Source organism: Dreissena polymorpha, chromosome 2 (genome assembly GCF_020536995.1).
Source record: "Dreissena polymorpha isolate Duluth1 chromosome 2, UMN_Dpol_1.0, whole genome shotgun sequence".
Classification (NCBI taxonomy): Eukaryota; Metazoa; Mollusca; class Bivalvia; order Myida; family Dreissenidae; genus Dreissena; species Dreissena polymorpha.
This window is the reverse complement of record NC_068356.1, coordinates 15,372,478-15,397,355: the sequence shown is the minus strand read 5'-3', so window position 1 is coordinate 15,397,355 and position 24,878 is coordinate 15,372,478. Positions and strand designations below refer to the sequence as shown.

The window sequence follows — 24,878 nt, the reverse complement described above, 5'->3', positions numbered from 1 at the left end:
CACATTATATCATGCATCTACTTGTGATGAAACAATGATCATCATTAATAATGTTGATTCTGAGATGATGATTTATATTAACTAGTGTGGATTGCAATATTGAGAACAGATAATCAAATACATAGGAAACATAATTTTGGAGCTATGATTAATAATTCATTAACCTATATTGGAATGTCAACTGTCTTCAATAATATTGATTTATCTCATAATCTTGAGCAACCCACACTTCTAATATCTCAGGTAAAATAGTAATACCTCCCAACTTTGCCTCTGTCAACAAGATTTTTCAGTTCCAGGTTCATGTACTGCAGACTGTGCAGTTTAAGCCATTCTTCAGAGGACTGGTGCTCAGCATTCACTGCTGCTTCAATGTCAGCAAATCTCTGCAAAGCATTACAATAAACAATTATGGTACATATTTATATGGAACCATTCACTGCTGCTTCAATGTCAGCAAATCTCTGCAAAGCATTACAATAACCAATTATGGTACATATTTACATGGAACCATTCACTGCTGCTTCAATTTCAGAAAATATCTGCAAAGCATTACAATAAACAGTTATGGCACATATTTATATGGAACCATTCACTGCTGCTTCAATGTCAGCAAATCTCTGCCAAGCATTACAATAAACAATTATGGTACATATTTATATGGAACCATTCACTGCTGCTTCAATGTCAGCAAATCTCTGCAAAGCATTACAATAAACAATTATGGTACATATTTACATGGAACCATTCACTGCTGCTTCAATGTCAGCAAATCTCTGCAAAGCATTACAATAAACAATTATGGTACATATTTATATGGATCCATTCACTGCTGCTTCAATGTCAGCAAATCTCTGCAAAACATTACAATAAACATTTATGGTACATATTTATATGGAACCATTCACTGCTGCTTCAATGTCAGCAAATCTCTGCAAAACATTAACAATTATGGTATATATTTACATGGAACCATTCACTGCTGCTTCAATGTCAGCAAATCTCTGCAAAGCATTACAATAAACAATTATGGTACATATTTATATGGAACCATTCACTGCTGCTTCAATGTCAGCAAATATCTGCAAAGCATTATATTAAACAATTATGGTACATATTTATATAGAACCATTCACTGCTGCTTCAATGTCAGCAAATATCTGCATAGCATTACAATAAACAATTATGGTACATATTTATATGGAACCATTCACTGCTGCTTCAATGTCAGCAAATATCTGCATAGCATTACAATAAACAGTTATGGTACATATTTATATGGAACCATTCACTGCTGCTTCAATGTCAGCAAATATCTGCATAGCATTACAATAAACAATTATGGTACATATTTATATGGAACCATTCACTGCTGCTTCAATGTCAGCAAATATCTGCATAGCATTACAATAAACAGTTATGGTACATATTTATATGGAACCATTCACTGCTGCTTCAATGTCAGCAAATCTTTGCATATCATTACAATAAACACTTATGGTACATATTTATATGGAACCATTCACTTTTGCTTCAATTTCAGCAAATCTCTGCATAGCATTACAATAAACAATTATGGTACATATTTATATGGAACCATTCACAGCTGCTTCATTGTCAGCAAATCTCTGCCAAGCATTACAATAAACAATAATGGTACATATTTATATGGAACCATTCACTGCTGCTTCAATGTCAGCAAATGTCTGCAAAGCATTACAATAAACAATAATGGTACATATTTATATGGAACCATTCACTGCTGCTTCAATGTCAGCAAATCTCTGCAAAACATTACAATAAACAATTATAATACATATTTACCGGTATATGGAACCATTCACTGCTGCTTCAATGTCAGCAAATCTCTGCAAAGCATTACAATAAACAATTATGGTACATATTTACATGGAACCATTCATTGCTGCTTCAGTGTCTGCATATCAGAGCAAAGCAAAACAATATACGACAAAAGTACCGTAATAACTCTATGTTTTTGGACACTTAAAAATAATATAGCGTCAATTGTATCAATGACTACCGGTAATAGCACGCTCTTTTAAAATATCATACCGTATAGTATAAATTACAGCTATATATGTTTGCACTGCATTTTAAATAATTGTAAATGCTTAATTTATTTGAAAGAAAGTTACTACAAGGTTGTAGTTTAACCAACGAGTTAAAAGATGAGCATGTGATGTACCGATACTCGCTAGTATGAACCTGTAATACATGCAACAAAAAATCAATGAATTCTTTGTTTGTTCATTTCCGATAGTTGTTGTCTAACACCTTCCATTCTTCGTAAAAGTTGCAATAGGGTGTATCACACTTTGAAGCGTTTATTATTTGTCAAAGTTATTTTACTTGGAAGGGGTAGTAACATTGCGGTAGATAATCAAACTGTTAATTGGCACTACCCCTGGTCATAAGGCTAATGCTATCGGGGGTAACAATTGTTTAATACTGGTTTACAAGGTTATTTACCCAATAACACAAATGTAATGGTCCGTTGCCCTCAGGCATGCACCTGCCATGTTTTATGATGTTAATCTGACTGTAAAACCCCATGATCGAAGTGTCATTAGATATCAAAAACAGGACCGAAATTTGGTAAAATAGCGCAATAAAATATACTGTCTGAAATCTTAGAGACATTAATTATGGACGAAAACTCATGTGTCAGAAAATTAAGAGTCACAAAAAAATAATTATTATTGCTAAAAAAAGGGGTGTCTGAAAACTTAAAGTGTCCGAAAACATAGAGTAATTATATATGAGCCTTGCTCTGGGAAACCAAGGCTTAATGCATGTGCTTAAAGTGTCATCCCAGATTAGCCAGTGAAGTCTTCAATAGCTTATCAGAGACGACAATTTCCCGTTTCATGGAATTTTGTGTTTACAGGAAGACTCTTCTAAACGAAAATCCAGTTTAGGCGGAAAGTGCAAACTCCACAGGTTAATTAGGAAAGACACTTATGGCACTTGCATTTATCCCAGTTTTCTCAAAATTATGCTCATATTTACAGTGAAAACCCTCTACAACTGATTCTCTCGATACTGGAATCCTCTTTAAACGGGACAAATTGTTCTGTCCCATTTTTTTCCCTATACAACTATGCGTAAAATATCTCCTCAAGACCGGAATCCCCTCAATTCCGAATACCGGTCATTCTTTGGATCAAAATTGGATCATTACATACGTAATTGTACCTCTTTAAACCGGTCAGGACCGGTTAATTGCACCTGAGACCCGAGTCCAAAACTAATGAATAGCGGGTTAAAGACGCATGAAATGAATAAATGTGGTTGAAAATTTTGAAACTGTAAAAATCGCAAAACAATTTAAAGAGACATGGCCTGGGATGTACATATGGATCAATAGAATTGAAAATTCTGATTATATTTACTGATAACAAACAATAGGGTCCTTTAGTGTGTTTTGGTTTTGATGTAGGACGCCAAGCTAAATTTTTATAAGCTTAATGCTATTTAATTTTGAATTGTTTATTACAATTGCTAATTTAGTGTCATATAAAAATGGTGATTTGCAGAGTTCATGAAGCAGTTGAATTTAAATATTTATTTAGATTTTTAAATTGGAAATTAAGATAACTGATCAAAGAGTCAGAAATGTGTCCTAAACCTACACTCAAGATGCTGTCAGAGAAATATGGGATAGGAAAGTCAACGATCAGGGATCCTTTTGGTCCTGGAGATGTCCGGTTTAGCGGGGTTCCACTGTATATTGAACTAAGTGCATTTAAGACCTATTGCTATATTTTTTTTACAGTTTAGTTAAGTTTGAAAATAAAAACTGTTCACAACATGTTAGTATTGTTGTTTTTTGCAAGAAGAAGAATTTTGAAGACTTGTAAAATTTAAGTTATTTTGGTTTTATATCATGAAAAGTAATATGATATTATACTATATGTCTCATTTTAAAGCAGTAATTCAATGTGAAAATTGGATTGCATCATTTAACCAAATAAAGCATGTACACACAAACTTTAATATTTCCAGTTATAATTACTGATTTGAACACAAAAACAGAGGCCTAAAATAAATTTTAATCACTATATAACATTTCACATAAAACAAGAGTATTCTTAAAATATCCATTATGTTTTCTCATCTTCAGGCTGACAGAAGATTCTCTCCTATTAATATTGAACTGAGAACGTTGCCTTTAATGTCTGCCTCATTCAGCTGACAGCACAATGAAACAAAAAATCCTGATCTGGAAAAGCAGATAATAATTTAAAGGCCAAACCAGGCGAACATTTTCTCCTTAAATTGGAGTTATGATTAAAAGAGACTTTGAATAACATAAAAAATACTTTTTTAAAAGTGGAAAGTGTACTTTCTAATCAGCTGTTTCTGAACATAGTTTTTTGCAAGTGCATCTAACCTCATTTTAAGATTTACAAGTCTCACATGGATAAGTTAGGCTAAGACCTATACCTGTAGATCATGGGTTTGGTTCACATGTGTTACTGTCAATGCACTGGGTGGCTTAGCATTCTCCGTGTAGACATCATGCCACTCTTCCATCTCATCCGTGTCCCTGGAAGGGAAAGAAGTTGAACATTTCTAAATGTTCCCATCAAAGACAGTGTTTAGGTCTTTGACAGTTTATATCATTTATTGTACATACTTTAAGCAATATGTCTAAGGATTTACATGACTACACATTCTATACATAAATAATTGCAATGAAATTGTCAATAGCTTACATGTGCAAATGTATCTTTTAAATGTTTTTTTATATAACTGAATGCAATACCGGTAATGTTTCTTTACTATTACTAAACGTAAAAATGAATATTGTGAAATTTTAATGACAAATACACAAAAGACTATTTTTTATGGAGACATAACGAGGGGTTAAAGCCAGAACGTGATAAGTGCACTTTTTATCAAAAATCACTTTTTTGCACTTTCATAGAGTTATTCCAACGCTCTACAATATGCACTATTCCCTGGAATCACATATTGAATACAACATAGTTTATCCGAAAGAACCAAGGTGCACTAAGTGCTTATCGACAAATCTGGTGTATGCCAGAATGCTTCAAGTGCACTTAAGTCATTTTGGCACAATAAGTTTTCATACATATTGAGAGGAAAAACATGTGCCAAAAGGATTTACGTGCACTTAAATCATTTAAACATAAGCCATGTGTGCATATATTTTAAGGTAAAAACAAAATATGAAGCCCTTTCCTTGTTAAGGAATTATTGCATCTTGTTTATTTAAACAGGAATACACAAACTATTGTGCTAATTTGTAATTAGATAGGGAGAATATGCCTTCATTGGTGCTTATCTAAAAGACATTATTCTCCCACTAAGATGGTAAATTAAGATTTGATCTAGAGGCTGTTTTACCGATTCCATGTTCTCGTGTGAGCCAAGTTTATTATAAAAGAAAAAGAAAAAGTTTCAATATTTTTTTACTGTTTACAAAACACAAGTTTGACATGTTTATTGTGGAACGAAACTGAAGGAAAATGCGGCTGTGAAATGGGAAACTGTCTTTTGACTTACATGAAATCCCTTCCCATCACAGTAAAGAATGTCTGTTTTTATTCTGACTGTTGTAGTGGTCAAAATCGAAATTAGGTTATTACTGTTGCATTGAAAAATGTAAAAACATAGACACCATTGAACAAAGGTATTTAGAAAGTGGACATACTTAGATGGAGTGTGGTATAGTACCTGCTTACATTGAATGAGCAAAGAAATTTACATTGGTATATTTACTAATGGGGAACCAATTGTGAGGATTACACCAAAGAGAACTGCGTATGTTGTAGTGCCTATGAAAAACTATGACGCTTTTTATATCAAGCATGTAGCTTAAACTGTAATGCCGCCAAATGTTGTAAATGTAAGTGGAAAAAAGGTTATATGGACAAAAATAAAATTGATAAAACTACAATTGTGATCAGGGTGTGTGTTTTTTAAGTGCAGTTTTGATGACACCAGTTTTCAGTGTAGTAAACTCATATCCTCTATAAAATCAAATCAAATCCTCTATCAAAGGACCTTCTATAAAATGTGACATACAACCCTTGTAGATTCCAAACTTCCAATTACAGCAACAAAGAAGAAAGACCTGCCATCACTTTGCTCTGAAGGGATAATTCCTTCAGAATATCACCAGTATTTCAAGATTATTCCAGACCCAGATACAATAGAAGATAGATAAGATGCAGATGTGGAATAGAATATCTGAATCTTAACTTTCTTCCATTGTTAAGGTTGGAGACACATTTGCATGTCCTGTTCAAATCTAGAATGCAAAAGAAAATAAGTGTGTACTTCTACAAAAAGAATTACCATTATAATTATTAAAATAAACTTGTTTTAAGTGCACATGTTTCGTTTAGTGTCGTAAAATAGATGCATAGCACAAGGCTGTTATGCTTTAATTGCACTAGGTCCTGTATGGCATAGGAAAAGCAGCGTTCAATTTTTATGCAAAATAGCACCAAGTGCACTTAACACAGTTGTACTCTGAAAATATATATGTTTTACGTTTATGCCAGAATGAAGTAAGTGCTATTTTGAATACAAAAGCATTAAAATATTGTATGCAATCATATAATATGTTTACAATGTCATAACAATACTATTACCTATATTATAACCAAATATTACGCTGATATTCATATTCATTTAAAAGTTGTAGTCTGTCAAACCTTAATTTTGCGTTTTTCTCCACTATTTGAAAAAAGGAGTTATCACGTTCTGGCTTTAACCCCTCGATAAGTAAAAACTCATGTATCTTTTTATTTATTTTAGAGAGAAACTCAATCATAATATCATTGGGTTATCAAACAGATGGCCTTTACAATATTTACTATATAAGTTGCTACCTGCCTCACTGTTGTTTCATTTGTCAATGTTTACAATCATTTTTCATGCATTTTTCCACAAGTATTTGTCTATATAGTGTTTACTTAAATTTTTTTAATTGGAAAAATGTTTCTTTGCAGATAAGAGTCTGTATCAGCTAGATTTCTAAGATTGCGGACATATAAATACATTTTGAAGCAAATATAGGAACTGCTTTGACTAAGCATATAAATAATGGTAAATAATGAAATAACAAAAACATTTTTTTATTTAGCGAAAATTTTGTTGGCTAGTATATTGCTATTGTATTTGATACATTGTCTTCACCATAAGAAATTCTTACTGGTAAATTATTAAGCAAATAATCAATAAATATATTACTGTAACCAAAATATACATAAATAAAAGCTTCATTTTATTACATTTTATTGTTATTTTTAATTTTCATACAAGTCTACCAATTTAACCTACTCAAGAAGATCTTCAACATCACTATCATCGCTGCTGCTACTGCTGGATTCATCCTTATGTTTGTCCTTGTTCTCTTCAAAGTCTTGCTTTTCTCGTTCACTATCCCCTCTCTCTTCACTATCAGGCCTTTTAACCTGTGGGGACCTGCGACCACTAAAAACGGGAGACTTACGACCTCTCTCCCTGTAACATAAGAAATAAAATACTGAAAAAGAAGTACAAAATGCATTTGTCTGGTTTAAAAAGTAATTGTAAACAGGCCAAAGTGAAATTGAAATAGCAAAGAAGTTTATATCAAGATAAGTGGAAGTTATGTTTTTTATGAGCAGTGAGTAGTAAAACATAAATGAGTGAGCTGGACTACAGACTCTAACTGTGGCAAACTGTCAAAATAGTATTGTTTCAGCAAAAGATATTATACATTAAAATAAAAAAATGATCATGGGCACATTTACTTCACATACCTTAAATCTATCCTTCAATTCACTAGCAATTAACATTGTCCTTGTTAAAAAAATCCATTGCATTTTGAAACAAGAGATGTGTTTGTCAGAAACACAATGCCTCCTAATGCGCAGCTTTTTTTTGTTGACCTTTGACCTTGAAGGATGACCTTGACCTTTCACAACTCAAAATGTGCAGCTCCATGAGATACACAGTCATGCCAAATATGAAGTTGCTATGTTCAATATTTCATGTTATTGCAAAACTTTACTGTACTGTAAAGTTTTGGGACAGAATGACAGACAGAAAGACAGGCCAAAAACAATATACCCCCAATCTATCAATCCGGGGGCATACAAATTTTGTTTGGAAATATCATGCACCCATGCAAAATTTTATGACATCAGTTTGAAAATGAACAATCAAAAACAAACAAGTACCTAATATAATTGAAGATTATGTGTTTTTATACCAGTCTGTGATATATAATTGAGCTGTTACAGTTTAAATTCACCCAAAATTTACATCAAATAAACATTTTTTGTGCGGGGTTTATGCATTTTGGTAAGTTTCACCAAATAAATGTGTTGTGTTTCATGAATGTAACAAGCATTTAGGGTTTTAAAGAAAAAACTGCTTCTTCAGAGAAAATACAAAAAAATATACAAAAACTCGTCTTTTGCATCTCAAATGCAATCATTTGTGCTGAAAGAACGCATAAACATGTTTCAATCGTTGTTTATTTCTTCCACATAGCTTGTAACAACATTCCAGTATTTTGACTGATTTTTATTATTGAGGTAAATCTTTTCACTCTTTAAGTTTAACGCCCTTTATAAATCAAAACATCGAAAGTGAAAGCCATATGGCTTACAAGGCGCCATTATAAAATGCATTTTCAAGCATTTCTATGTGAAAGATTGATCTGACATTTTACAATCAAATTGGAAAAAGGTTAATAATTATCAAGAAGTGTTTATTATTCGCAATGTTTACCATTCACGTAGTCATATAGGTATGACACTAAATAATCAATTTATGTAAGGCTTTATACTGCGTATCGGTGGGTGAGACGTTATGATGTTATCCAAAACATACCAAATATTTGCCCCAAAAATTCTTAATTCTGGCGCAGAATGTTTACAAGTTTTTCCCCACTTTATTATAAACAAAAAATAAACGTTAAAAATGGCCTGTCTACGGGTAAGTATGTTCTTGTTTATAGCAAAATATGATGTCAGTGTCAAAATCCTGCACAGTTGCATAAGTTTTTTTAAGGATTGATAAAGAATTTAACGCTTTCAATTGCTATTTAACCGAATAGAAACATGCCATAGTAAAATGACGTCAAATGGTGTTGGGCGTGTTAGACGGTGCTGTATTTTTACATAAATGGGCATGCTACTATAATATATATTTCTCGCTCGAACTTCATACCATTCAATTGAAATAAAATGTTGTTTTTTTCTGGTATATTTTTCCTGGGTGTTTCCAATTAATGCTTTTTATTTTCAGTTACTCACTATCGTCAAATTTGATCCGAAGAGAGGTCGATGTGAAATTGTAAAAACTATATTGACATTAGAGGACTAGAAAGGTCAAAGTTATTGCTAAGTTGTTGTTGTTTTTAAATATGTAATAATCTTTAGTTTATTTTGTTATGTTTTATAAAATGCACATATTCTATAAATATATTAAACATTAAAATATGGATACTACTGAAATAAAAGGTATCATTTTATGTATTTTATTTAACTAACAATTACTTTTATATAATACAAAAATGTTAGGTCCGAACTTTAAGCTAGTAATCTACAAAGCAGCTAACCGTTAATGACTACAATAAATAAATTGCACTGAAAAAGTTACATTCCACTTGAAAACAACCGAAAAAAGGTGAAAAAACAGTCAATTTTGATTTGTGTCAAGTTCTTTCTTGGTATGTACTGGACATCTTTATTATTCCTTCAATCAATTCAGCTCATAATGCCTTTAAGTTTTAAGAAAGGTATGGTTGTGTGGTTCTCTTAGTCCATATAAACGGACTCCCAGAGCCTTTGATAATTTTTGCTATGGCGGCTCTTGCAGTCCATATGCACCCCTTCATAAACATGGGTGCAGTTCAGCGCACAGAATCCGTGCGCTTCACTAAACAGACGTCATTTGAGACAAATTGAGGAAAATAATGAATAAACTTCATAAACATGTTAAATTTACCAGAATGGCAACGTACGGATGTAATCCTTTGCATGCACCCTATAAAAACACGACGATGTTTCAACACACTTTTCTCGCTGACATTTTTATGTTTAAATTTGAAACAGTGTATTCTGTATCCAATACCACATCATTATCGCCTTTAATAGGCTCCATCACATAACCTGACGTGCAAAATATTGGTGTACTGCGACCTTACCAATATTGGGTCAATTTTCCTATATGGCGGATACAGCATACGAACAAAAAACTAAGTCAATAAAAAGCAATTATTTCTTGCTTTAATGGTACCATTTGGATGAGTTTGTGGTTTAGACAGGTAAACTTGAATAAGTTCTTGCAGTTTCAGTGTTCCTTAACCCTTGCATTATTGATAACATTTTGCACCCATGGACAAGAGAGAGCGCATTGCAACTCTCAGTAACCCATTTGGTTATAAAACTGAAAGTTTAGTTATTAGAACTAGGGTTCTCTATGTGCAACTAGGATTCTCTATGTGCAAAATGTTGCATCTATTTTCGTTTAAAGTTGTCGCTAGTTCATTGAATTATATAGGGAAAATTTTTAGCATATTGTGACCTTATCATATTCTCTTAAAATAAATAGCATATACATTTGTTAAGGTGTTCGTCCACCGTACAATTTACAGTATACTTTATTAATTGGATAACAATTCTACAAACAAGTATATGCTGCGATTAATATCAACTATTCTAACAACGAAGCAATACCCTGGGGCTTCTTCATCAATTCCACCAAGAAAGGACGGTTTAGACCTTCTTCGACCTGACCCAAATATATCCATTTTATTGTGGTTTTATCTTGAAATTTATTTCATTTTCAGAATGTTGACACTGTTGCCATCTTCACGAATCCTGTGAAACATTAAATGTGATTGGTTTGTTTCGTGAAAGTATTTGTCACACGTTTACTGATTGGTTAGTTTTTTTTAATTAGGACACCTGCTTTCAAACCAACGTGTTATAACAACAGCAAAACAATTGCTACAGGCTACAATGCACTATATACGGACGGAAAGATGGTACGCTATAACAAGAATCAACAGGGGGGGGGGGGGGGGGGGACGAACGTGTGCAATAAAATATAGCTTAAATCACGGCTATTCCGAACGTGTGCAATAAAATATAGCTTAAATCACGGCTATTCCATTTTCCCGACGCCGTTTCATCTCTTGTGAATAATTCATTGACAATAATTGCTCTAAACCCCCTTTTGAGAACTGGCTTCCTTTTAAGCACATTTTGGTTTGAGGCAGTTTATGTGTACATTTTAGTTCACTTTGACGCATTTTCATAATATAATCTCAGTTCATTATGCTCAGTATGACTGGAAAAAAAAGACACAACAAAACCACGCATAGCTGTGAAATAGTGGTCATAGATTGAATGTCTTACCATGCATTTTGTACTGAATCTGTATAGAAATGCAGACCGCAAAATTGATATATCCGTCTGTAAATTATAATAAGCTTGAGATTGCACCTTAGTTAATACTTCAGTAACAACCAAAATTGCAAGATATTGCAGCTTTATTCAAAATTTTCACAACATTCCGTTTCCACTCATTATGCAGCCTCAAGCGCGGAATGACTTCATGAACTTCGAAATACACACAGGTATGATTCAAAAGTTGTCTCTAAGGTATTTTTTTTTAATTTTTTTTTTTATGTGAAGCCTTATATTGCAAATTAAACCTAAAGACAGAACACCAAAGTCATTTTGAGTTATTTAAAATATAAACTGTATACATTTTCATGATTGAATGCATCCTACATGAAGAAGAAGTAGATGCATAATGATTGTTGTACAAACTGATTATTGGTTTTACTCGTTTTCAACGAATGATTTCTTTACCATTTTTGTACATGGAATGTTGAAAATCAATATTCTGTTTAGACATGCTAAATCTAAGAATACATAGTTAAAACTTCAAATACAATGTTAAATAAATAGTATAAACCTTTTGGTGATATAAAATGTCATTTAAAAAATCTTAAATCGAAAGAGAGTTTTTTTTATGCAGATACAAATTTTTGAAAAACGGAAAATTATATAAATTGAAAGTGTTTTTTTTAATCATGAACCAAGTGAAAACACTGTCATAACGTATGTCAACATGTGCGCAAATAAGTTTCATATTAGAGAACATAATAGGAGAGGTAGCCAACACAATAAAAAGGACACTGAAACTGGTTGGTCAACAAAACAGTTATTAATAAAGTTACTTGAAACCGACTATTGAAAATCTATTTCTTGCACCAACAGATTAAACATTGATTTCGTTATCAGAACATAAACATATACCGGAACCCATGAGCTTAATAGAAGGCTATACAGTGCACTTATAAAAACAGTACATTTAGGGTAATTAACAACTTCATCGGAAGTATTGCTCGCAGTCATTAATGTTTTCTGAACCAAAGTGACTACATATGACATATTTTCCAATATAAGACTTCGCAGGTCTCCCGAGGCGTCACTCGACAGTAATCGACGTTAAAGATAATTCTAGCTAAGTAATCATTCAGTGGACTATCACAAATGGTGTTCGGTTTCAACTGATCTTTTCTTGGAAGTTATGGTTGAAGACTATTACGTCTATGCGAATAACAATAATAGCAAGTATGCGGTTTAATTACATTTACTTTGCATTTAGCGTGAGCTGTTTGTTATGTCAAAATTTGTCTATAGAATACAGAAATTTGCTAATATTAGTTTGCAAGCATGCATGAATCATACACAGGGTGCAAATTTGGGGAATGACATGAATATTTAATGAACAACAGTTTGAATAGGAGATTTCTTCAGAGATGTTGTGCGTTTATCTTGTTCTTGAAAGTATCTTTATTAACACGACACTGCAAATTTAAATAAATCAAACGGTATTATGGCATTATCGACAGCAGCATAGTGTTTGGAAGTGTTACCACTGATACGTGTGCTATAAACGCACCATAGTTCTTGCAGAAAAAGTCATAATGAAAAGTGACTGACGTATATAGTGCATAGTACAAAGTACTTTTTTTACAATTTATTTTATTTTATTTTTAAGCAGTTAGGAATTTTGGGTATTAATTATTTGAGCGATACATGCATGTAGTTATAACAAAGGTGGAAAGTGGAAAATGGCACCGCAGAATTATTCAATTTAAAATAATAGCACTATTTTAGTGTATGGTTACATTGTGACATTTGCCTCGGAGTATTAAAGGCTTGTGTAAGACGTCTGTCTTTACTACCTTCCTAAAACTGTATTAAATACGAGATCATTTGAAAAACGTGTGCGATTGTTTTAGGTTCATTTCAAGAGTTTGCGATATTTATGAAACGTTTTCGTTGCCCGATGAAAGGTGGTCAGATCTAAGAAAGGATTAGGAATTCCGCTATTATTTCTCTGAAATAATACCAGAAAACGCTCTATATAATATGTTAAAACAATACATATAATTATACATTTTAATGCACAGTTTATAATAATATTCATTACGGGTTTGAAACAATATTTTGTTATAGAAAATGGCAATATTAACGATATAAATTTACTTATTATAATAAAGAAAAACGATTATAAAAAATGTTATAAAATTCCACTCAAGCGAATATCAATTCTAATTATGAATTGCTAAACTTAATGAACTGATACCAGTAACGAGTAAATATCTGTATTGTAAAACCAACAAAACACAAGTTTTAATTTTGTAACAATACCATACCATGCTCTGGCGAATTAACCGGGGCTGGCTCTTAATCCTGTATCAAGGTGTATGAGTGGGATTTATGGCTTGATTTTATTTTACCACAATAAGACGTTTCCTTATTTGCTGGCACTTTCTTCGGGCTGTTTCTATCTGAATCTTTATAAATGGGCCGTGCTCTGTGAAAATGGTGTTTAATGCATGTGCGTAAAGTGTCCCTGATTAGCCTGTGCAGTCCACACAGGCTATTCAGGGTCGACAATTTCTGCATAAGCTGGATGTTTGCTAAAAAGCGAATTTCTTTAAAAGAAAAAATCATTAAAGCGGCAAAGGAGTGTCGCTCCTGATTAGCCTGTGCACACGACCCTTTACGCACATGCATTAAACCCCCGTTTGACAGAGCACAGCCCAAATAAATATCAGGTCGCGAACACCATATCGGGTTTATTGAATGATGTGGATTTTTAACCATCATTCGGATATACTTCATATAGTATTGTGTGTTGTACTAGACTGAGTAATTGTATTACGTTGATTATTGACTTTAAGGCGGATATATTTTGTATATGAATAACCCGTATCTCAAGTGAAGTTCTTTCTAACTGAATTATTTTCTTTATTATGCTAATTGAGCAATATTTGTTTGTTTCATGTTTCTTTCTGTATTGATAATTGTTTGAGTTTCTTTGACTGTTAAGTTTCCTTTAATTGCATTTTGCAATAGTTATTTTAATTATGTATATATAGATATACACACAAAGAAATTTGTTACTGATTATGCTATTAGTACCATATATTGCCCCTCTGTACTGAATTCATTGTATAATATGACGAGTCTGTCTTTTGTTTAACCTGCCGAAAGGGTAATCAAAGAACTAATTCTTAAATATGCAGTGAACTAATAGTCTAGTAGGAACGGAGGTCCACCATGCATGATTGGAAGGTTTTTTTTTAATATGCTGATGATGTTCTACATTGCCTCGGGTGAAAGAAAAATTTTGTTCCCAAGAAAAAAAGTGTTCCCATGGGGTCTAAATCCAAGATGGCCGCCAAGATGGCCGACCCAAAACTTTGAAAATACCGTTATTTCGCAAATGACACTAACAACATTTATTTTCCTAGATTTTGGTAACTTTTTTAATTTAAGCAATTAATAACGTATTATTCTTATTAAAAAAATACATTTTTTGGTGAAATATTATACATTTTATGAAAATAATGACTACATATATGAAAAAAAGGTGCCAAAAATAATGCTTTTTTGGCTTATGACATGTTTCAATTTGTACCTGAAAAGCAGTTTAAGTACAATTATCATCCTAACTAAATTTATGTACACATATGGGACCAAGGAATATAATAATATAACATTTCATGTGAATATTATCAATAATTATGATATATAAGACAATAAAAGTGGGTGGAGTAAATTACAAATTTGAAGAAAAAATTCCTAATGTGCATGTTAATATATATTTTGAGACGTACTAGCTTTTTTAACTTGTTATGTTTATGTATAAAGATTGTTTCTGACACTTACAAGTGCATTCACAATGTTTTTTAATATTGAATGCATTTCCCTAACTGATAATAGTATGTTTACCGTTAAAAAACACGAAAACATATCATTTATATACAAAAGTAATGCATTATAATATCACACAGTAAGCATATAACAGATAATGTGGTAATATTTCACTTCAATGGTAAGAAGCCAACAAATACAAATTAAAAATACTTGTTTTAACACAAACAGTGCCATTAAAAACATACTTAAGAGCCTGAATGTGTTGTTGTTTTTTTTTTGGGGGGGGGGGTAGATGAGGGAGATATTGATTTTCTCGAACTGGAAACGACAATGTCAGATACAGATTAATCCTCATCTGACAGTGTCATTTCCAGTTCGAGGAAGTCAACATCTTCCTCATCTTCTTCTTTCTCATCAAATTCTGCGTTCACATGGTCCAGAATGTCAATTAAATTTGAAGGCAGAATTGGACCCTTGGCCCATAATGGCTCCAACACATTGTCCTTTACAATCCATCCTTGATTATCGTCAAATGGTTCTGGACACTCTATTGTGGAGTTGTTGGCCTTCTTCAATATGGCAAGACGATAGTTTGTCCTGAAGACATGCTGACATAGGTTGTCCTGGCAAGGTGGTAACCTTGAAAGGTCAACTTTAGACTTAACAGTCAAAACTTCGTCTTCTCCAACCATTTTCTTTAGAAGAAGTGCTCGGCATGTGTTTACAGATTTTTCCCTTGGGAATCCATATATCAAACAAACAAATGCTTCAAGCATTTGTATCACTTCTTCCGCCACTACCCATGCATCTCCCAACGTCCTACAAAGTGAAGACAAAGAGAATACATATATATATATATATATATATATATATATATATATATATATATATATATATATATATATATATATATATATATATATATATATATATATATATATATACATACATATTTATTATATGAAGAATTTATTTTTTAATTTATTCCAATTAAACTTGTGTGGGAGATAATCTCATGAATTGTGTTTTCATGCACATACCTGAATGTTTCTAGATATTTTGGATAACTTTGCAACTTTCTGAGTGGTACTATCTTTCCCTTGCCCTTAAATGCACTTGTCACATCTTCTCCAGTGAAAACGTGAAGACCTAAGAGGGCTGCGCAATAGTTGACACCTAGAGCTTCTGATAGTTCACTGATGTTCAGCACCTATTTCAAATATAATATTGTACTTGAATTAATGTGTATGTGTTTGTTTGTGCGCGATTATTTGTGCTTGCGTGCATGCATGTGTGTGTGTGTTAAGATTATTATCAGTAGTAGTAGTATAAGTATTATAACAAATATAATGTATATAAATTAAGTAGTTTACGACGGTCATGATTTAATATATAATATATTAATCTCTCTCTCTCTCTCTCTCTCTCTCTCTCTCTCTCTCTCTCTCTCTCTCTCTCTCTCTCTCTCTCTCCCTCTCTCTCTCTCTCTCATGTTTTGAATTGTTCAAACCTTTCTCTGTTTCCCTGTACCAACATCTAGAAAGATTGTCAGCGGCACAGATGTTGCATGGTGGAGACTTATAAAAAATATGTCAGAATCAGGAGTTCGCACTACGGCAGACTTGTATCCGAGCTTTGCACCATAGTGCATATACAGGACCACTCTGGTATCTGTTTCCTCTTGATTTGACGCCAAGCTGTGTATTTCCTCTGTCTTCACCTGGAATATAATAAAGCATCAAATAGCGTGACATTGTTTTAAGGCAAATAGGCTAAAACTTTATAAGCGTGAAACAAACATTATTTTCTTATAAAACATATACATTAAATGTATAATTGCACTTTAAAACGTGATAGTGTATACCTCATTGTTAGTTGTTTGCAATTTGTATGCCCTGCCACTAACGACCACTATTGCTGTTCCACACCTCTCAAGTCTGGATGCTGCCATTTGACTACCCCATACGCGCAGTAAGAGGTTACAAAGCTGCATCTTGTTGTCATCATTTGATAAGAATTCTTTAAAATCGACTGGACGACGAGTTGCCGGTCCATCAATGTTAAACTTCTGACAGCAGCCCCTTCGCATTCTCTCTTGTCCTTTTATTGAGTTTGGAAAGTAACTATCGGTGGAAAAGACAAAATCCTTTTTTGAAACCATTATGTCTAATAACTGTAGACATATACCACCAAATGTTGGAGTAAGGTTTGTTAGCTCATGGAATAATGCATTACCATCTTGTATAAATAATGTGTCATTATTTGGAGATGATGAAGGAGCCACATCCTGTAGAATTGCATTCATAAGGGTAGCTTTATTGGTCTTGCACAAAAAACCATCAGGGCTACCAAGGCTATGTGGCACTGGTGTGAGCGGATACCGCATAAGTTCATCCAGATCTAAGGCATGGTTTGAAGACTGAGCCTTGACTAGGAGCATAAAGGCTAGATTACTCTGCTCCTAATACTGGACAACCTAAAACGAAACCAAATCAAACACGGAACTGTTATAATTAAGAGTAATGAAAATGTAATACAGAGAGTTACTTTCAGAAAATAATAGAAGCATCTTAGCCACAAACCTGGGCTGTTTTAACAATTGAAATACCACGTGGCTCTAAGTTTTTGCACAAGGTGATATATTATAAAGATGTATTACTTTTCCTTGCGGTGCAGTTAGCTTTACTGTTTTGTTTGCAGCCTCCATTGTTTTCAATCTATTCCTTGGCAGAGGGTCGAAAAACCTGGATGGCGCTGCTCCACTAGTCAGTCGTTCAGATATAAATTTTGCCTTGGCTTCTTTCCCTACTAACTCTGCTCGAAGAACATCATGCTCAGCATCAAAAGGAATTGGAGCACCAGATGCGAGACTGCACATATGATACATTACTTAAGTTTTGTTAAGACTGGTTAGACTACTTTATGATTATTGAAAAACAACAACATGACTAAACCAAAATAGTTTTAAATGTGTTATATATATGCCTTATTATCATTAACAATTAAAGTATATGTACCTGTATAAATGCTCCTTGTCTGTGGATATAAACGGATTAGAAAAACTGCGTATTGCTGCCATTGTGTTGACAACTGCCTCTTCCGACTTTCGGATTTCGGCGCGTTCCAATTCACGATGTCGCCCGGCCTTCGGTGAATCAGGATCTTCTATTAATCCGCACATGTCCAACATCTTTTCATAGAAGCGGACTCGCGTTGATGTAGTTCTACACCAACGCTGGTATGCCCCAAACATAGAGAACATGGAGAAAAGACCTGTAAACCCTCCTAAAATTAAACAAGCACAGTGTATAACGTATATGAGTTTGATATTCCTAATCATCAAAGGTGTTATTATATTACTTATTTTACATTGTATATGCCGCATTTTCATTTACTGATTAGTACACTTATCAGTTATTGTTTAAATTCATTCTCGTGTGCAATAATAATTTACTGACCCTGTATCGTGAAGAATATTACTGTTATAAAAATACAATAAACAGCTTGCATACCAGCAGATTTGGCAAATCTCATGAAAGTTTCCTCCATTGTCTTGTCTACCGCGCTACAAGCACCTGGGATAAGGGACCGTGTTACTGAAATCCCACCCTTTTGTAACAGTTCTTTGGCTCCAGGATGTGTTAGGTCAATGTTGGTAAGGAATACATCCAACCATGTCAGGTACCTGCATGAAAATAGAAATATATAATATTTGTATAATTATTTTATTTAGTCACTGCTAATTTACAATGGCCATTATATTTTGTTATTTATCAAAATTAAATTTAAATAGCGCACATTGTTGAAATGTAATTAAAAAATAATTTCTAACACGGTTTTTTAACCTTATATAACATTTTGGTTAAGCATTAATTACATTTTACACACTCGTGAACACATGTTGACCCAAACTTACTATGTATAAGAATGTTAAGTACTACCTAGAGTAATTAGGGCCATCAAATGCAAAGAACAGCTCTGCCATCTGGCCACAACATTCGTGAAATAACATCAGGTTGTTAGTCTTTACAGAATACAGCAACATCATGACCAAACGTGAATGGTCAACAACACTCAACCAAAACTTTGCTGTTTTTCCCAATACGCCGGTTCGTACAGACTCTTCAAAACGTATGTATTGGTCAATACAATCCATCAAAGACTGGTCATTTAATGCATCTTCTAATGTTTTGCGGCTAGCAATTGAGACCAGCTTCATCAGCGTCGTCGAATTAAATTCGCCTGCATTCTGTTGCATATCCATGAAGCTTTCAAAAAGCAAGCGCTCCATTGCTTCTGTAACGGACTTTAAGCAGAACAACGCCTTCGCATAAGCCTTACCGCTAAGTACACTTTGCAGGCATCCGGTCGTTACCAACCCGGCTTCTATGAGGATCTCTGCGTATCCTGACCCTGAACATTTGTTTTTTGTTAGCATTCCAATGTAATTCATAGCCGTATGGAATGCACCCGGCGTGACAACGTGGTATTTGTATTTATCAGGAAACTTCCAAATCAATGGGAGCGCCTTCATACATCCGCCCAGATCAAATGTAGACAGAACGTACTTTTGTCCAACCTCCTGAGTAGCCAGTTCAGACTGTTCAAGAAGTTCTGCAACCGTTGCATAGTCCGTAAAAGGCTGATCTATCGGAGTAAAATAGTCGATTGTGGATTTTCGTTCAGGACAGTTACCGGTCATCGAAATGAAACCCCCGAATCCTGGATAGATCTGTCCATCTCCACTACTGCCAACTATTCGAGCTACCGACCAGAGACGATACTCAAGCAAGGCCTTTTAAATACGACTCATAGTTTTCAGAACGTGGAGTGAACACGGCTCCTTTAGGAAATCTCGGACCGCAACGTTGTGGTATGGTTAATGGTGGCAAGCTTTGATTTCCATCAGCTTTCAGGGAACGAGCCTTTGATCGCTCGTATACATTTAATGTGCGATCAGAATGTGTAGCAACAAAACCAGGTTTAACTTCTTGAACCATAATACCCGCTGTTCGATTCACTACATTTGGGCCGTGTACATTAGTGGTTATTTTGTTAAGGTTATCCCACTCCACATGAAAAACCTGATTGCCCTCACCAGTTACAATGAGAGGAGTAAGAGTCGTCGTCGAGTCGTTGATTGCTCTTGCTAATGATGTTTCAAGTTCTAAACTAAAATCGTATGACTCACAGTGACCCAGGCGGCTCAACATTGTAGTGAGTATCTTGCTGCGATAGAGATGCCGAACCGTTGTACATAACAAAATGTGCTTGGAAAACTTCCACTCGCCATTTGTTACAGCACGGCAAATATCCTAGAAAATGAAAGATATACAATTTCAATTTCACATTTCTTGTTGTTTTTACAATGTATTTGTATTAATTGATAATTTTTTTGAAGTGGTATATACAAATGTTTTGGTTAAAGACACTTACCTGGGCAATTGAAAGTATGATGCGATACTTTTCACTGTTTGCAACGTCCGATTCTCCACATATTAGCTTTGTAAGGAATGACAACAGTTCCTTAGGAATGATATCTTCAGGTGCATAAGCATCAAGATCGTCTGCTGTCGGGGGCCACGGTAGTGGTTTAGCATCAACAAAAGCCTGTTTTAGACTTTTGCGAATGTCCAATGCGAAATCTCCCTGGTTTGAAATTAATTCAAAATCAAATGCACTACCAATTGCTTCCGCCACTGTCATGCTTGCGTTAAACATAATGCTATTCTTTATGAATCCCACGCCATTTACGTTTGTGAATTTAATATTTTGGCCAATATCTTCCGTTTGCAACCAAACCTTTAGAGTTCTGTTATTAAAATTCAACATTGGAAAGCCGCGTTTGCTCATTTCAGTTTTGTAAAAATCTGTCATTGATTTTAAGGGAACAAGCTCTTTTTTTGATAATACTTTTTCTAAAATGATCTCACGTAAACAAGCATATACATGAGCTTCTGCTGAAATTCGGCGATTCTGGAGGCTGTCACCTGAGACAGACTTCGGCTGTTTTCGTTTCAAAAAGTTAAAGTATTTTAGTTCAAATTTTTTCTGGCATGTATCATGGTACATGGCTGATTTTGCAACCAGATCTTCCCCTTGCACCTTTCGATACAATGAGAACTGTTCCATTTGTAATGCATGTGGTTCTATTTGCTTCCAGTGTGACACTTTCATCGAAAATGGGACACATCTCTCAGTACCGGTATTATGAGAAGCCCTACGCTCTAATTTGTTGCAATAAATGCATTCTGGTGGAAATGTATTTAGTGCATTGGGAGCAATCCTCGGAGAATGATGTTTTTGATTAGGGGTTTCACTAGCTTTCCATTGACTTAAGCGATCCTGATTTTTGGTAAAAGCTTGGTAGCATCCACGATGGTAACCAGTTGTACCCAAGTCGATTTCACTTATTGTTTTAGGGATATTAAAACAAACGTCATGCATGCGATATGGTGAGTCGCATGATTCCTGTAATCGCTTGTTTCGAATTGAGTGCAGTTGAGCTAGCTTTTCTTCAGCAGAGAGTTTTAATGAATTAAGAGTCACAAAGTCTCCATAATCATTAAGCCCATTTGCATGTAAAATGCACTGAAAATTGGAAGGTATTGCATTCGACTCTTGGGATTTCCGTTTTTTGGAATTCGACATGATTTTATGTCATTTTTATTGTTTATTTTCTGCGTAGAGAATATTGATGAGTGACTGGAGTTCAATCATCTACCTAAAATGCACATTGTATTTAATATTAATTAATTATAACATTAATTTAAGGTAAAAATGTTAATCTGGAATTAAAGTTTTTGTTGGTTCAGTGTTTAGAATAATTTGAATTGTGTCACGATTAAGAAGCAATTACTTCATATTTTATTCTCTGATTAAAATACAAACCTTGACTCTTTAATGACCAAATCGTATATTTCGTTAGGAACGTCTTGTACTTGTAGTTGTAAACAAAACCAACACAATTTGTTTTCATGTCATTAAATATTAATGCACTCTGTTGAACAAAAAGAACACAAATTTCTATTAAAACTACATTAGTCAATAAAAATGGGGTAAATAATTTTACCATGCTGTTTGGTTTCCTTCATATTATTATATTAAAATGGATCTTTTGCTTGACATTTGATTGCAGACGAACATATTTAGTGGCTAAATTATAAATAAGGGGAGTAACTATAAAATAAATGTTATTTGGATATCAGTCAAAATATTTACGTAATTATCTCCCTTGTGCGAAGCTAAAACTATACATATTCAAACTATGTACCGAATTACCTCCCTTTTAACAGTTTAATTATTATATACTGAAACAAATTAGGTTATAAAACCAATTTAGGATCATAACAATCACGCTGTATCATATTTTATTTACCACATGAAAGTTCTTTAAAACAACTTCTAGGATGAAGATATATCCTTTAAATATTTATAATATCACCTTCACCCATTTAACTATATCCATAAACAGAAAATTCACAAAATCATCACATTCTCAGCAGTATTGTATAAAACATGACACTGTTTTGGAACAAATATGATTTTTTTGGACAATTTAAGTGTTAATTGCAACAAATGTGCTATTTGCTCAATGTGAGACATTTGAATGCTGTTTGTTTTTAAATTATATTTTTTCATATATTTACGATAAATACACTTCTATCAGTAAGTGAAATGTATTTTATATCTAAAAACAACTAGAATCTACTTGTAAGTATCAAAAAAATCTTCATACATAAACATAACAAGTTAAAAAGGGCTAGTATATCAATAAATATATCAACATGCATTTTTCTTCAAATTTGTAATTTACTCCACCCACTTTTATTGTCTTATATATCATAATTATTGATAATATTCACATGAAATGTTATATTATTATATTCCTTGGTCCCATATGTGTACATAAATTTAGTTAGGATGATAATTGTACTTAAACTGCTTTTCAGGTACAAATTGAAACATGTCATAAGCCAAAAAAGCATTATTTTTGGCACCTTTTTTTCATATATGTAGTCATTATTTTCATAAAATGTATAATATTTCACCAAAAAATGTATTTGTTTAATAAGAATAATATGTTATTAATTGCTTAAATTAAAAAAGTTACCAAAATCTAGGAAAATAAATGTTGTTAGTGTCATTTGCGAAATAACGGTATTTTCAAAGTTTTTTGTCGGCCATCTTGGCGGCCATCTTGGATTTAGACCCCATGGGAACACTTTTTTTCTTGGGAACAAATTTTTTCTTTCACCCGAGGCAATGTAGAACATCATCAGCATATTAAAAAAAACCTTCCAATCATGCATGGTGGACCTCCGTTCCTACTAGACTATAAGGGAGGATTGCAATGAATAACAATATTGAAACATAAACATAATAAACTAAAATACCAACACTCAGGATACACTCTGCATTATAATAATATAAGTAAAAGATAATACCCAACGCCAAATTAAATATATAATATCTAGTACAACAATAACTGATTTGATGAACCCTTAGTATTGGGTGTTTAACCCTTTCAGTGCTGGAACGGAATTTTGAAGGCCTTTGCAAACAGTTTGTATCCAGATGAGACGCCACAGAACGGTTTTGGTCACGCGATTTGATCGGGAATGGTTGTCTTTTTCGCGCTCTCGCAAAAATTGAAAAATTAAGGTGTTTTTGTGATAATCTAGATTCTTAAAGTGGATATTTTCATTCAAAGTGTTGAAATATTATGTGGTTGATAAGTTATAATGCCAAAAAATCAAGGATATAAACGAAAAGAGCGTAACAGCAGTGGGACTAGTGACGGTGTTACGATAAAGAGCAAACAGAGTAAACAAAGAGGCCCGTCAGGTGAACTGGATATATCAGTAAGTGGCTTACTAAACCAAGTTAACTCTGTGCTGTATGGCAACGATACGGAACTTCGTAAGCCGGTTGATTCGGTTGATGCTTGTGAGGTGTTTGTTTGCGGTGGTGACAGTGTAGTTCGTGGTAAAATGGCGAGCGAAGGGGGGGCAACCCTGCATCAAAGCTCTAGTTGAGACAATACAGTTGCTGGTTGAGCGCATAAGTTGTATGGAAAAGAAGCTAGATGGAATTCAGTCGCTGGATAAGAAAGTAACAGATTTTGAAAAAGAAATTAGAAAAGTGTGGATAGCGATTGAGGATCGTGCGAAGGCTACGGAGGAGCGGGTTATTAGACTGGAGGACAGGGTAGAGCTGGTTGATATGGGTTCTACCCTGATGTCAACTAGGGTCAGCGATCTGGAGAGGCAGCGCGACGAGCTGCATGGAGAGGTAACATATCTCCAATCGCAGTCCACCGGTAACGAGCCAGCGGAAGTGTCCGAACGGAAGCTGAGGGAGCATATTCAGTCAGCCCTTAAGCTTTCGAGGGACATGGTGGACTCGATCAGGTTTGAACGTGTTCACCGGTCACCAGGCCAACCGATACCCAAAAAAATTAGAAATGTGGTCGCCAAATTTACCTTTTTCCAAGATCGCGAGCGTGTTCGTCGGGAATGGAAAGAACTCAAGGGTACCAACTTTTCCATGTTTGAACAATTTCCCAAGGCTGTATCTGATAAGCGCCGGAAACTAGTAAGGCAGATGAAGGACGCGAGAGAACAAGGCAAACGT

The 24,878-nt window shown here is 34.0% G+C and overlaps 4 protein-coding genes across 7 annotated transcripts in view; 1 reads left to right on the top strand and 3 right to left on the bottom strand.

Annotated features, from left to right (window-relative positions):
• Window positions 1-10,896, bottom strand: part of LOC127865980 (von Willebrand factor A domain-containing protein 3A-like) — a 50,575-nt gene extending 39,679 nt beyond the window's left edge. For both annotated transcript variants that reach the window (XM_052406138.1, XM_052406139.1), the window contains exons 1-4: window positions 10,731-10,896; window positions 7,339-7,521; window positions 4,468-4,570; window positions 259-386 (exon numbers count right to left, since the gene is read on the bottom strand). In XM_052406138.1, the coding sequence (XP_052262098.1) occupies window positions 259-386; window positions 4,468-4,570; window positions 7,339-7,521; window positions 10,731-10,804 (488 nt within the window). In that variant the 5' untranslated portion in view covers window positions 10,805-10,896. The remainder of the gene's footprint in view (window positions 1-258; window positions 387-4,467; window positions 4,571-7,338; window positions 7,522-10,730) is intronic.
• A 1,478-nt stretch (window positions 10,897-12,374) lies between these two features.
• Window positions 12,375-24,878, top strand: part of LOC127865979 (nucleoredoxin-like) — a 45,096-nt gene continuing 32,592 nt past the window's right edge. For both annotated transcript variants that reach the window (XM_052406136.1, XM_052406135.1), the window contains exon 1: window positions 12,375-12,641. The gene's annotated coding sequence lies outside the window, so the exon portion shown is untranslated. The remainder of the gene's footprint in view (window positions 12,642-24,878) is intronic.
• On the bottom strand, window positions 15,223-17,712 carry LOC127865976 (uncharacterized). Its single transcript, XM_052406133.1, has 4 exons — window positions 17,107-17,712; window positions 16,753-16,962; window positions 16,283-16,452; window positions 15,223-16,061 (listed from the first exon to the last, which is right to left on the bottom strand). Exons 1-4 carry the CDS (start codon window positions 17,680-17,682, stop codon window positions 15,587-15,589), a joined length of 1,431 nt encoding a protein of 476 aa, XP_052262093.1. The 5' UTR covers window positions 17,683-17,712; the 3' UTR covers window positions 15,223-15,586.
• LOC127865978 (uncharacterized) lies at window positions 17,906-20,959 on the bottom strand. Of its 2 annotated transcripts, XM_052406134.1 has the most exons (3): window positions 20,679-20,959; window positions 20,341-20,557; window positions 17,906-18,112 (listed from the first exon to the last, which is right to left on the bottom strand). In XM_052406134.1, the coding sequence occupies exons 1-3, from the start codon at window positions 20,946-20,948 to the stop codon at window positions 18,051-18,053; spliced, it is 549 nt and encodes a 182-aa protein (XP_052262094.1). In that variant the 5' UTR covers window positions 20,949-20,959; the 3' UTR covers window positions 17,906-18,050. The 2 variants fall into 2 exon arrangements, 1 of the variants encoding a protein (XP_052262094.1); XR_008042836.1 differs by lacking the exons at window positions 20,341-20,557; window positions 20,679-20,959 and adding an exon at window positions 18,260-18,465.